At 35.9% G+C, this 14753-nt stretch overlaps 1 protein-coding gene, 1 long non-coding RNA gene and 1 pseudogene across 2 annotated transcripts; all 3 read left to right on the top strand.

Annotated features, from left to right (window-relative positions):
• The first annotated feature begins 5523 nt into the window (after nt 1–5523).
• On the top strand, nt 5524–8289 carry LOC149160122 (uncharacterized). Its single transcript, XR_016261194.1, has 3 exons — nt 5524–7223; nt 7844–8048; nt 8198–8289. It is a non-coding gene; the product is annotated as an uncharacterized LOC149160122 (long non-coding RNA).
• Nucleotides 8290–8660: 371 nt separating this feature from the next.
• LOC149160120 (S-type anion channel SLAH2-like) lies at nt 8661–14281 on the top strand. Its single transcript, XM_089433647.1, has 2 exons — nt 8661–8904; nt 14128–14281. Exons 1-2 carry the CDS (start codon nt 8677–8679, stop codon nt 14200–14202), a joined length of 303 nt encoding a protein of 100 aa, XP_089289773.1. The 5' UTR covers nt 8661–8676; the 3' UTR covers nt 14203–14281.
• Nucleotides 12806–13735, top strand: LOC149160121 (S-type anion channel SLAH3 pseudogene; annotated as a pseudogene).
• Nucleotides 14282–14753: the final 472 nt, after the last annotated feature.

Raw genomic sequence — 14753 nt, 5'->3', positions numbered from 1 at the left:
CTCCATTATACCCCAGACCTGTCTTGTTTAGCGGAGAACGCTGTACATTGATGATCTCATCCAGAGTTTCAGATCCTTTGACAAACTTAAGATTAATTGCCTTTGTTTTCTCAATTTCTTTTCTAAGGCCAACAATTTCACCTTCTAACTTTTCAAGATATTTTTCTTTTTCATCAATTTGAAATTGTAGAGTATCAATGATCATATTCTTTTCTTCTATACATGTCTTAAGTCTAGAAATCTCTTCATAAAAACTATCCACGTCTATAGCATCCATGTAATCATCATCTTCAAATGCCATTAAAAGTTTATAGTCATTACCTCGTTCATCTTCATCACTATTTGATAGACCATCACTGTCTTCATGAGTGTAGTAGCTTTTCTTATTTTCATTCTGTTTCTTGTTCCATCTGGCAGGTTCCTTTCCTTTGTCAATCTTATCCTTATGAGGACATTTGGCAGCATAATGACCTACTCTTCCACAAGCAAAACATTTAAAAGGTAGCTTACCTCTGAACCTTCCAGTACCCCGTTGAAGATTTCTGACAAAATTTGATTCTTCTTCTTCTTCTGGCACGTGACTTGATTCATAGTAGTCTCCTTTGCCTGAAGCCTTAAACGCAGCTTTTCTCCTGTCTGATGGACCTCCTTTTCTCATTTCATAAGCAGTTAGAATTCTGTGTAGTTGAGACATAGTAAGAGTTCGTAGATTTTCCTTTTCTTCTATTGTAGACACTTTAGATTCAAACTTGGGGGACAATGATCTTAGGAATTTTTCAACCACAACAGCCTCTTTTATTTCTTCACCCAAGTTTTTCATACAATTAACAATCTCGTCTACCCGAAGGAAATAGTTAGCCACACTTTCATCATTATACATTCTGAGATTCTCATACTGAATCCTGAGGGTTTGAAGTTTTGCACGTTTTACCTGTTCATCTCCTTCGTAGCTCAAAACAATCTTGTCCCATATTTCTTTTGCGGATTTATATTGCATAACCTTCACAAATTCAGATTGAGATAGACATCCTAGAAGAGTATTAACCACCTTTGCATTTGTTTCATATTTCTTCTTCTCACCCGAATCTATAGGAGTAGCTGATGGAAAAGTATACCATGTTTCTATAATGTCCCATACTTCTGTACCCAAAGATTGAAGATAGGCAGTAACTCTTACCTTCCAATATACGAAGTTTGTTCCATCAAAAATCGGTGGCCTGATTGATGCTTCCCTCTCGTAGTTGCTCATGATGTTAGATCTTCCTTCAAGCGATCAAGCTTCTTCAGAAGGACCTGCTATGATACCAATTGTTGGAAATAATACTGAGGGGGGGAGGTGAATCAATATTATCAAATTTTTATCAATCTATCTTCCTTATTTATACTTTGAATAATTCTTCAAATATTGATCATTACTTTGTATGTCAGTATCATAAAATAATAAGCAGGAACAAGAAAAGCAAATAGTCACACAAAAGAACACCAGATATAAGGTGGAAACCCAATGTGGGTGAAAACCACATGCTGCAATATGTCTCTATCTTCTTTCAATTAGAAACTCCTTTTACAATGATTTTGTACTGGTGCAGTCCTTTACCAGTACGCAGGCTACAACCTGCAGAGAGCTACAACCCTCTCTCGTTCTCCAGCTTCTCCTGGAAGGGAGCTACAACCCCCTTAGCTCTTGTACTAGCCAAGATACTAGTACGTAGGTGCTGGCCTACTGAAGGCTACAACCTTCTCTTTCTTCCAGGGACCACGTTTCATAAATTTTCAGACTGAATCCATGAACATCAATCAGTCATCAAGTATATCTGCATCAAACAATCTCCTTTTCCCAATTAGCACTGAATCAAGTAAACACTTCTCTGACAGCTGTACCCAGAACACAGTAACAGTGACCACACACCAAATTCTGAACCCAGAATACTGCAGCAATAGACAGAGGCAACTATATCATAATTTAAAGATATACGCTACTTCAACAACCTAAAACCTGCGTGCAGATCTATAAAGGATAATTCCTTCTTTCAAATATTCAGATACTAATTAACCCAGATTGTCAGATTTATAGATCAAGCATGTGCCTCATATAACAGATCAAAATCATGCAAAGATACTATTATTCAAGCATAAAGATTATGACCCGTCAAAAGAACTTATCCTTCTTTATGCGCTAAGGTTTCTCCTTCATTCAGATCCAGATCTGCACCATAACCCAATCACAAATATTTCAGATCTAGCACTTATTAGATATTCAATTCATTCGATGATGCTTTGCCAAATGATCTCCTTCCTCTTTTATAGTCTTAGGCCTTCCACAATACCACGGTCCAAAACCATAGTATCAAAAAACTGTTGGACTAATACCATGAACCAACCATGAAAGTGCGTGAGATCAACACTTTTGGATGCAATACCACGAGCCAAAACCATAAGATCAAAAACTGTCGGACTAATACCATGAACCAACCATGAAAGTGCGTGAGATCAACACTTTTGGATGCAATACCACGGACCAAAACCATAGGATCAAAAACTTTCAGACTAATACCATGAGCCAACCATGAAAGTGCGTGAAATTTTCTCTTCATGAAAGGAACTTTTCTCTGCATGAAAGTGCGTGAACTTTTTCTCTACATGAAATAAACTTTTCTCTGCATAAAAGTGCGTGAACTTTTCTCTACATGAAATAAACTTTTCTCTACATAAAAGTGCGTGAACTTTTCTCTACATGAAATAAACTTTTCTCTGCATATAAGTGCGTGAACTTTTCTCTACATAAACTTTTCTCTGCATAAAAGTGCGTGAACTTTTCTCTACATAAACTTTTCTCTGCATAAAAGTGCGTGAACTTTTCTCTACATGAAATAAACTTTTCTCTGCATATAAGTGCGTGAACTTTTCTCTACTATAATTTATCATCTGAGATGAGTGGGTTGCCATCAAGTACAACATATGTATCATAATGCCAACAATTTCATCCTCCTCCACCATTGGAAATTTTTTCTTGTCACATCACCACAGTGCATATCAAAGAGGATCTGCTTTTTAGGTTTTGAAGATGGGCAGAATGTCCATGGTGCATATTAAACATAATCTGTTTTTTAGGTGGTGAAATGTCCACTAGAAACTAGAAACATCAGACAGAAAAAACCTCTACACAATTCATATCTGGAATTCTCAAACAAAAAATTTAATTCATTCTATATGTAACTTTACAAGTCTCTGATATACGTTACCAGTAGATTGAATTCATCTACTAAAATTCCTATATGAATGGGGCCGTTGGAAAATAAAAAAGCATTTCACAGTTTTTTTTTTTTTTTTTCCAGAAGAAAAAGCAGTATAGATTATATTAAGTCAATATAAAGAGCTACATTTGGAAACATATGAAAGGGACTTGAGTGGATATCAAGTCAAAATAGAGCAGGATCATGTAAATAGGATGTCATATAGCACATATCTCAGAGTATGATGGATACAGAAAATGGAAGCATATGATACTAGATGGGCTGGGGATGTACATATACTTAGACATTAAGTCAAAATAGAGGGAACAAAAACATGTTAAGACAGATGTATTAGGCCTGTAAGCCTGAGATAGCTTCAAAGCTAGTGCAGATGCTTTGCAAAATGGCAGAGAAGGGGGTCTTGGAGTCTCTAAAGATTTTATGGTTCCGCCATTTCCAAGCATACCATATCATGATAACAAGAAGGGGACGCCTTGCCGCGCATTGAGAGCACCACCAATGGAAAGCTGCATGAACAGAGTCAAAGACATTGTGAGGGAAATAAAAAAAATGGCAAGTTCATACCAGATTTTCTGTGAAGAGTTGCACTGAAAGAACATGTGTAAGTTTGTCTCTTCTTCAGACTCGCACATCGAGCATCTGCTGGGGCCATGCCAGCTCCTTTTCCTAAGATTGTCCCAAGAGAGATTTCGGTTGTTAAAAACCAGCCAGGCAAAAAGGATCATTCTAGGAGGGCAACCTGTTTTCCAAAAAACAACCGGGAAGATTGGAGGAGAATTTAAAGCCTTTGAGCAAATGAAGGCAGAGTAAATATCTTTTACTCTAGGAACCGCCGAGCTGTTGGAAAAGGACCAAGATAGATGGTCAAAAGTGCCTCCACGAATAATCCCGCTGTCCTGTAATGCGACTGTGATCAGATTCCAAGTAGGGTGGAGTTCAACCGGCAGACCAATGACGTTTGCATCCTTCCACGTGGGGGAGAGGCCATTCCAGTCTAAGATGAGTTTATCCCACGTGAAGATACCCATTCTGTGCAAGGCGAATAAAAGAGCTTCTGGGAAGGAAAAATTGCGACTACAAGCAATGGGATCGAGGCCAATAAAGATCCTGTTTCCGGAATAAATCCTCCATCTTAATTTTGACAGGAAGAAATTTTCAATTTTCCTGAAACTTAGCCAGATAGCCGATCCAGATTTGATACCAATTGCTTCGTTTCTATACCAGAATTCAAGGCATTTACCTTTCATGTATTTCTCTTTGCCTCTGTTTGTTCTAGATAGTATCATTGTATATATCGTTTTTTTTGACAAAAAAAAATAAATAACAAATTTCAATTAAATTAAGAAGTAAATAACAAATTTCAATTAAATTAAAGCTGTTACATCTAGCAGAAATCCTCTGCACCCAATCCTACAGCTCCAGAACCCGCAAGGATGTCAAACAGAGTGAAGCAGACCATAGACCACAGACATACTCCCAGCTGCAAACAAAAATACAAAGCTGAGAGCATACAGAGGTCAGGGACCTCGCCCATCAACCGCCTACCCGATGAACAAGAAAAACAAAAATGCCCCCTGCATATGGCAGCGAATGACCCAGAAAGAATGGGTCATAGTCCAGGCAGAGAAACAAAATACATGATCGCCTGTTGGGACAAATCAGGCAAAAATAGTCCTTCAAACAAACAGGAATGACAGAGTCCTGAACCAGACATTCATAATAAAAAAACCCAGGATGTGCCCAGATCTCACGCTTTGAGAACTATTCCGCCAATTAATTCTGCTCTCTAAAAAAATGTCGCGAAAGGACCAGGATGTTGTTCCCGTTTATATCCTAAAGCGTGGAATTGCTTGAACTGTTCCCAATATGTGCCTGGTGATTTTTCGCTTTTATGTAGTAGATGGCAGTGAATTTGCCATCAAAGTAAGACATGTCATATCATGTAAGCAAGGGTAATCAAAATAGAGTTTCAATTGCTTTCAAGGAAAAAGAAAATTTATTTTAAAGTTCGGAATATTGAGCAATCTTATTGGCTTTTAATATGCAAACTCTAAATTTTTTAGACATAATTTTAAAAATATTGACACTTGTGATAATTTTATAGGTTTTATAAATTTGGTGAAATTTTAAGTAAAATAATATTATTCTATAAAATCGGGGCCAGAAAAAAATTAGTGAATTTTGGAATTTTTTAGGAAAAAAAAAAAAAAATTAACCCCAAAAGTTTCCATCGGATTCACAACCCTGCAGACTTTCACTACATAGTGGTACGAGGATGTCACAGGTTTGGCAATCCAGTTGCTAAGCTTTATGACTTTGACTACATGGTGGTACATGCGTTGTAGGTTTGGCATAAGCTGGGGTTGTATTAACCCATCCAATTGTGAGAGAATCTTCATATTCTACCTCTCCATTGGAGTCCATTTCTCTTTCTGATTTTAATACAGAGTTCAACAACTGATTCGCCAAATTCTCCATGTTCTGTTCCACTGTGGAGAAGCTATCTTGGAATTCTTGTTTCTCAAATTCATATGGCTTATCAGTTTCTTATTTTTGCTCCATTCTTGCTCCGTTGGGTGTTCCATGGATATTTCTAAGGATAACTGCTGAGGTTCTCAGCTTGCTGCAAATTATCCTAGACTCTGGATCACACTTGGATTTCTGCAGTGCGAGCTTATTGGTCAGATAATTCAAACTCTTGAATGCTTTGATAACCAGAGAAAAGCTAGTCTCAAAGAGAAATAAAATCTCCAAACTCCAACTTCGTTGATAACTTTGAGAGTGGCTATTACAGTTAGTCCTAGTCCAAGTGCCCTTTCTCTTATACCCATTTATGGCAATAGCCACTTAGTTATAGAGGCTTGTCGTGTCCATGGCTTGTCATTTTGTATTATGATTCGATTGTCCATTCTTAGATCTTCATGAGACTATCTGACTTACGAGTTGCTAAGCTTTATGACTTTCACTACATGGTGGTACATGTGTTGCAGGTTTGGCATAAGCTGGGGTTGTATTAACCCATCCAATTGTGAGAGAATCTTCATATTCTACCTCTCCATTGGAATCCATTTCTCTTTCTGATTTTAATACAGAGTTCAACAACTGATTCGCCAAATTCTCCATGTTCTGTTCCACTGTGGAGAAACTATCTTGGAATTCTGTTTCTCAAATTCATATGGCTTATCAGTTTCTTATTTTTGCTCTATGCTTGCACGGTTGGGTGTTCCATGGATATTTCTAAGGATCACTGCTGAGGTTCTCAGCTTGCTGCAAATTATCCTAGACTCTGGGTCCCACTTGGATTTCTGCAGTGCGAGCTTATTGGTCAGATAATTCAAATTCTTGAATGCTTTGATAACCAGAGAAAAGCTAGTCTCAAGGGAAATAAAAACTCCAACTTAGTTGATAACTTTGAGAGTGGCTATCACAGTTAGTCCTAGTCCAAGTGCCCTTTCTCTTACACCAGCATTTATGGCAATAGCCACTTAGTTATAGAGGCTTGTCCTGTTGATGGCTTGTCATTTTGTATTATGATTCCATTAAGCTTGTCCATTCTTAGAGCTTCATGAGACTATCTGACTTACAAGTTGCTAAGCTTTATGACTTTCACTACATGGTGGTACATGCGTTGCAGGTTTGGCATAAGCTGGGGTTGTATTAACCCATCCAATTGTGGGAGAATCTTCATATTCTACCTCTCCATTGGAGTCCATTTCTCTTTCTGATTTTAATACAGAGTTCAACAACTGATTCGCCAAATTCTTCATGTTCTGTTCCACTGTGGAGAAGCTATCTTGGAATTCTTGTTTCTCAAATTCATATGGCTTATCAGTTTCTTATTTTTGCTCTATTCTTGCACCGTTGGGTGTTCCATGGATATTTCTAAGGATCACTGCTGAGGTTCTCAGCTTGCTGCAAATTATCCTAGACTCTGGATCACACTTGGATTTCTGCAGTGCGAGCTTATTGGTCAGATAATTCAAATTCTTGAATGCTTTGATAACCAGATAAAAGCTAGTCTCAAGGGAAATAAAAACTCCAACTTCGTTGATAACTTTGAGAGTGGCTATCACAGTTAGTCCTAGTCCAAGTGCCCTTTCTCTTACACGAGCATTTATGGCAATAGCCACTTAGTTATAGAGGCTTGTCCCGTCCATGGCTTGTCACTTTGTATTGTGATTCCATTAAGCTTGTCCATTCTTAGAGCTTCATGAGACTATCTGACTTACAATGTGAAAATCAGAATGAGATTGCTAGCGCTACCATGAGAGTCTGAGAGGACGTGCTGAAATGGGCGGTAACCAGATAAGACTGGCCACGGTGGTCACTACCAGAGAGATAATACTAGAAATTAACTAAAATGCTTTGAACCTTGTCAAGTCCTGGGATGTTCTGTATGTTGCAGTTTACACAATCACTGTTTTATTAGTAGGGATATTATAGTCTTTTCTGTTTCCTGATTTCTTTTAGCAGCAAATGTTTCATGCAGCAATTTTATAGCAATCCTTGCTTTATGGTGGTAAATATAGTTTACCTTTTGGTTATGACTGTTGCTAAAATTTCTGTTGTAGTAATTGCTTTAACATCAGGTAATACATTAACATGACACGCAAGATGAATTTTACAGATCCTGAAATATGTATCAATATGAAGTCCATTGAAGTTGTCAATTTAGTTAAAAGAGCACCTCCTGAAAGTCTGCCACAATCATTGAAGTTCATATCATCTGAAACAAGTCCTATATTTGAGAAATGTGATAGTGATATTGAGAAACCTTCTCAAGTAATCCCCAAGGTAACATCACAACATCCTTTAGAACTAAGTTCTCTAGTGGTAAGACAATACTGCAAATTTATTTCTGATGTTTAAAATGTTTTGAAGGTTACAGTTTCTAATCGGTTATTTACTCATTAGGCACTATTAATGATGTGGCTGATTTCCAGAGAAATATTTATGATGAAGTAGCAACAGTGCAAAGCCCGTTTAAATCTGAGCATCCTTCCTGTCAATTAAGGTAATCGGTTGTATCAGGTAAACTCTCTCCAATCTTATGTAATTTCGTTTAACTTGCGGGATCTTTACCTGCTAAATCTCAAGATGGGAAAAGCATAGAAATTATGTTTTCAAGATCAGAAAGCTGTTGAAGATACAGAGGCTCAACATAAATTCTTGAAATATATGTTTTTTAATTTTATTTGGTCGCCTTGGGTTAGTTTAATTCATAATGGTCATGGAAATGAAGTCTTACTGAACCTGAAATTAAATTCAAATTTTATGCTATCTCCAATCAAAATGAGAAATTGAACATGATAAAAATATAGCCCTACCAAACTTTCAAAAAAATTTACTTCAAAAACCTCACCAAAACAAAAAGAAGTCTTATTTACAACTCCTACCTGCAGGGAACACAGATGTTAAAGCAATGCCCAGTGGAATAGTGGTAGGTGATGGTGGCAACAGAGGGAAGGATGGCAACTATGCATATTTTAAGGCAAGATCTGGAAAACTTGAACGCCATCTTTCTCGCCTTCTTAGCATCCCACGAGAAAGAGATGATGAAGTCCTGGACTCAGAGGAGCCTGAGATTGAATATTTGCCTGCTAGGCGCTTCTTTGATGCTCTGCAGGGTCCTGAGTTGGAGATTATTCGGGTAAGCTAAGCATCAAAACTTAGCCTTCAGTTTTCATGAGTGTCAACATACCATCCATGTCCAAGAGACTAAGATTTTTCCCACTTATCATATATTACTAAAATCCTTTGCATGGTTTAATCATTTCCAAATTAGAAAGCCTCAGCATATTATCAATATCAATTGTTAATATAGAACTTTATGGAACATGAAATGTTGCGTTCGTTAAAATCATATTTGAAAAACTGTTTGCTGGGAAGGTGTGGCCTGGCATGATTGTTTAGTGTTTTAGAAATATATTTGCTTCTTATAATATTTAATGGAGTAATGATAAAGGAATAGTGTTTCTGATCAATAGAATAATTAATTCAGTGTTGTGTAAATATGTTTGTTATTTTGGTTTTTTAAAATCAAATGTTTAATGTTTTGATGATTGGTTATGGTTATGATTATGGTTATGGTTATCGGAGAAGGTTGAAGTTCATATATTTTTTTGGGTTTAAAGATTGTTGTTTTGTGGAGTTCATTTGGTTTTTTTTAAGTTGGTCTGGGAGAGTATCTAAGTATATTAGACATCCAGAGTATATGGATAAAGAGATCTTAATGAAAATCAGAATGAAAAGTTTGTAGTACTTTTCGTTCAAAAACAAGGATTTACAAAGCATTCCAGTAGCTATGTGGTCAAGTATAACTCAATTGAAGAGTGTAGGGAGTGTCTTATTAGAAATATCTATAGTTTTAGTGCTTAAAAATCTTTGGAGACTCACATACAACAAGCTCTTTGGGGATTGGTAATGACTTCAAAATATATGGGTGGTCTCTCTTTGGAGGTTTGGTTTAGAATTCGAGGGAAATCCATAAAAATAGCTCTATTGTTTGGAAATCCTTCGTGGATGTTTTCCCTCGTATCAACAAATGGATGATGTGGAAGATTGGGAATCACGAGAAGATTAAGATAGGAGAGGATCAAAGGTCTAGGGCTGATGAAGACTACATGCTTTCAGATGATCTCCTTGAGTTTCTACATGATCAAGGTATTTTCTCTCTTTGGAATTCCAAAGTGCAGGAGCATGTCAAGTTTAGAAGGCCATGCTAGAAGTCTGAAGTAGACTTGGGTCTAGATGGAAGGCTTGTGGCAAAATGGCTCGGCTTTGTAGGTAAAACTTGTTCGAATTATAGAGGATGATGAGAACTCCTTGTGCTAGACTAAAATCCCCTTGTCTGGTGAATACAAAGTGAAATTGTTGTAGAAAACACAAATTGAAGTAGATTTTCAAGGATTAAATGCTTGGTGATAGCAAAGTATGTGGAAATTTCATGACCCTTTGAAAGTAACAATATTGTTGTGGATGGCATTAAGAAACAAGTTGTCGGCTTGGGATAATGGGCTTAAAAGGGGATGGGAAGGCCTAAATAGATGTACATTATGCATACATGTCTCTAATACTATGTCTCATATTTTTGTTTCTTTGCCCCTAGATAAAGTGTGAAACTCAGTTATTAAAAAAATAATAATTCCAATATATTTTTGAATAAGCCATGCTTAGAAGAGTGTCTCCATGATTGGTTGTTGGATGCTTTAACGGAAAATTATGAGTCATTATTGTTCGTTATAATTTACTTCATTTGTGGGGCTTGCAATTTAAACCTATTCAAAGATAAGAAAATAGTAGTGGAAGTGGTAGTAGGCTTGGTCGAGAAGCTTACTCAAGAATTCAAGTGTGATCTTAGAAGGAAATAATCATGCTCTCCGTCTATGCCCACTTTGGATTTCAATACCCCTTGTGCCTTCTTTAATGGAGTTAGCTAGGGCACCCTCCTAGATGTGAGTTTGGATTGGTTTAATGCCTAAATGCCTCTCACTTAATCCATTTAAGATATGCTCTAGGGCATGGATTAAATATGGAAAAATAGTTCCCAACATTATGGATGTTGTTGTACTTCACTAATGCTCATGGTGTGAAGAAATTGCAAGTCTTGGGGGACTAAAAGGTTGTAATTGAATAGGCTAATGGTAAAAACAAAGTGGGAATAGTCCGTCTTCATTCTTTGATGTAATAGATTTGTGACTCCATATAGGATGTTGAGTGGATGTCAATTGCTCATATCTACAAGAAATTAAACCAAAAATCTAACTAACTATCAAAGGAAGATTTGATGCTTTGTGATGGATCTTTAGTCTTCTATGAGCTTTTTAATGGCTAGAAGATAAGGATATGGAGTTCAACTTTTAAATTTAGTGCAAGTTGTTATAGTTAATGTTTGGTTTTCTTTGTTATAGTTAACGTTTGGTTTTCTTTGTTATAGTTAATGTTTGGTTTTCTTTGTTGATTTGCTAGTTATGGTCAATGCTTAATGATTTTATTGTTTGGTTTTTTTTTATAAGATGGTGAGCTATAAATGAGTTTGTAATTTTGACAATCGAGAGATAGATTTCTCATAATTATCTGGATTAGATCATTAAATTTGTTTTCATCCATGTTGGATTCTTTTAGAATGGAAAAAATGGAGGAATAAGCTCATAGGACCATTTTTACCAACATGACTTAGTTTGGCAAATTGGAGTCTGATAATCTTTAGGAGCATTTTGAGGCATCAAACAAAAATTTCTTAAAGAAAAGCTTTCTTTCTATAATGTGCACCTTTCTTTTCCTATTCTACACACAAAGACCTTTCCAATGGTGCAAGAATCACCTCAATTAGAGTTTGTATGCAAAAGTTATGCCATTCGGAAGTTGACCTTCTAGTTTTGGCCACCATAATTCGAGAGGATACCACGTCAACCCCCATTATTCATGGAAAAGGGGTTAGCCACATGATCATGATGAAGAAGACTCTAGAAGAGTCTATATTGTAAATTTAGTTAAGAGTTGAAGGACTAAAACCTAACCAGTAGTAGACTATTGGGTTGTGTTATTAGGCCATAAGGAGGAAAAGGGGTTCCATTCTTTTTTAGTGCATTTGTTTCATAGACCAACAGAGTAGCCAAGAGGGACACGGAGAGAGAAAATAGAGAAGATTTGTGCACTATAATAGTCTATGGGCGACTAGCCTTGCTTTCAAGCTACCAAGTTGAAGCTCATAAATAAGATAGTCTTAAAATTTTATTGTCAAGATAAATTTAGAGACATGTATTTTTAGCACATAAAATTTAGTTCAACACCTTTTTCTATGGGTTAGTCAATCTATGAAAATATAAACCTACAACTTGAAATATAAATGTTGGTTTCTTTTTTCTAATCATCTACTTTGATATAATCATAAATAGTCAACTTAATTATAATATTTTAGATAAATCACTTTCAATTTTCCTTCATAATATTTTTTGTAATCTAACTTGATACTTTTAATCCTTATAAAATCCTCTAATCCCCTCTTTAATCACCATGGGAACTCACTTTTGAACAATTTTTTGAAACCTTTTCCTTTATTTTATATTATAGCCTATAGATTTGGTCACCAAATCCCATTCATATTTTTTCATTTTTCACTTCTGTAGATTGATGTTCCCTTTTACAACTTATCTATTATCAGTCATTAACATAAATGTTTATGAACACATTAATAAATCCATCCATTTCTCAGAGTGTATAAGTGATAGTTGCTACCACGGAAGATCAATATGATTCTGAGCGGAAACTATAATGATTGCATCATTATTGTTTGTTTATGATCTCATAAATGGCCTTTGCAAGCTGATGATAATTAAGAGAGGAAAGAAAGCTCTCTTGAGTTGACCTCTTACTAATTCAATATTATGTCTCACACCCATTTAAGATGCTTTTTCCACTCAGAATAATGTTCTATGCCAAACAAGACAATTTGCAAAAATGATTCCTGTGCCTGGACAAATTTTCATTATATGCTTACATCTGTTTTGAATGAAGAAACCCTGCATGTAAAATACAACCTCTATACTACCATGGCTATGCTCTATAAGAAGAGGCACATTAGGGCAAAGAAAATATCATGTGTAATATTAACTCTATTTTAGGCAATTAATTACATATTTTTGGCAATGCAACAAGGACTTATTTTCCAATAATTTATTAATTTTGGTCAGGATTCGGAGGAGTTGGTGATTTCCACTGACCAACTATGTCCATTTCTTCTGCAATTTCCAATATCATGCTTTGGTATCTGTCTTTGTGTTGGCAGTCAAGCCATTCTTTGGAAAACGCTTGCAACAATACCGTCCATGGAGTTTTTACATGTTCCTGAAATGATCAATTTGGTATTGTGGTGTCTGGGACTTGTGACACTAATTATAGTTTTTGTGGTATATACACTGAAGTGCATATTTTACTTTGAAGCAGTTCGGATTGAGTACTATAATCCTGTTCGAGTGAATTTCTTCTTTGCACCATGGATAGCTTGTATGTTCCTAGCACTTGGGGTGCCACCAAAGATAGCAAAATCTAAACATCCTTTTACATGGTGTGCTTTTATGTCCCCTGTTCTTTGTTTGGAACTGAAGATATATGGCCAGTGGATGCTAGGAGGTCGTAGAAGATTATCTGAAATAGCTAACCCAACAAACTATTTGGCAATTGTTGGAAACTTTGTTGGGGCATTGCTTGGAGCAGCAACTGGATGCAAGGAGGGAGCTATTTTTATATTTGTTGTGGGGCTGGCCCATTACATGGTGCTTTTTGTGACACTTTACCAGAGATTACCCACAAATGAAACTCTTCCTAAAGAGCTCCATACTGTTGTTTTCTTATTTGTAGCCACTCCCAGTGTTGCATCTGTGGCTTGGGAAAAAATTCGAGGAGAATTCAACATTTTTTCAAAACTTGCCTATTTCATTGCCCTCTTTCTGTACACTTCTCTGGTAACTACAAAACTTTAGCTTCTTGATTTTAAGTTTCTATCAAGATCGTTGTTGCTCTGAGGAAAAAAAAAAAAACCTTCTAAAATGAAATTTTATTTGTTGATAATATCAGGTTGTTCGTTTTAATTTCTTTTGTGGTTTCAAGTATTACATTTTCTATTTTGTAAATAATTTCATTTTTTTAAATTCTCTCATTTTATTTCTATTAAAAATATCTAAAATATTTCGGAATTTTATTCATAAAATTAAAATAGATGAAACAATTAACATCGCTCCTGTTCATAAGATTCCAAAATATTCTTGAAATCTACACATAAACGTTATATCATATTATAATACATCTTCTTTCCTTTCATGTCTCATGTTATGCTGCCTAAGTGTTTAACAACATAATTTTGTCTTATCTGCAGATTTTCTATTGCTTGGTGGGCTTATACATTTCCTTTGACTGGTGTTGCTGTTGCCACAATCAAATATTCAAATGAAGTCAGAAACACATTTACACAATTCTTAGCTGTGATGTTGTCTATTATTTCCTCTGTCATAGTGTTTATTCTACTGTTGATTAGGATTCTTGAATGCTCTTGAAATATGCTTCAAACAAGTCATGTTGGCATTTTTGTTGTAACTTATGTTTGTAGATGTTATAGAATGTGAGATATGGAGGGGAAACATTAGAGATATCTAGGTAACTGTGGTAGAAAGTTCAAATTTTGGTTCGTTATAATTTTGGTGATATATCCTATGGAAGATAGGGTTACTGAATATTCTTGAAATCGACTTCAAATAGGTCAGTTTGACATTTTTGCTACAACTGATTTTTGGGGACTTGTAAAATTGTGAAAACTTCAAAAATTCAAAGGAGACATATAGAAGTTCCCAAGATAAAACTTTTAGAATTAGATTTGAAAAATTGGATATGTGGCATGTTGTATAAGTTTTCTCTTGGGAAGAGGTAAAAATAACAAGTTTTGGGAGAAGCAGACTTGATGAAGGAAAAAGAAGCAAGCTGACCTGGTGAAGGTAGAAGTAACAA

This window comes from Pinus tabuliformis, chromosome 5_2, assembly GCF_031772625.1.
Source record: "Pinus tabuliformis cultivar Carrire ecotype Pingquan chromosome 5_2, CPIR1, whole genome shotgun sequence".
NCBI lineage: Eukaryota > Viridiplantae > Streptophyta > Pinopsida > Pinales > Pinaceae > Pinus > Pinus tabuliformis.
Note: the sequence above shows the minus strand (reverse complement) of the source record. Positions and strands in the feature narration are given on the sequence as shown.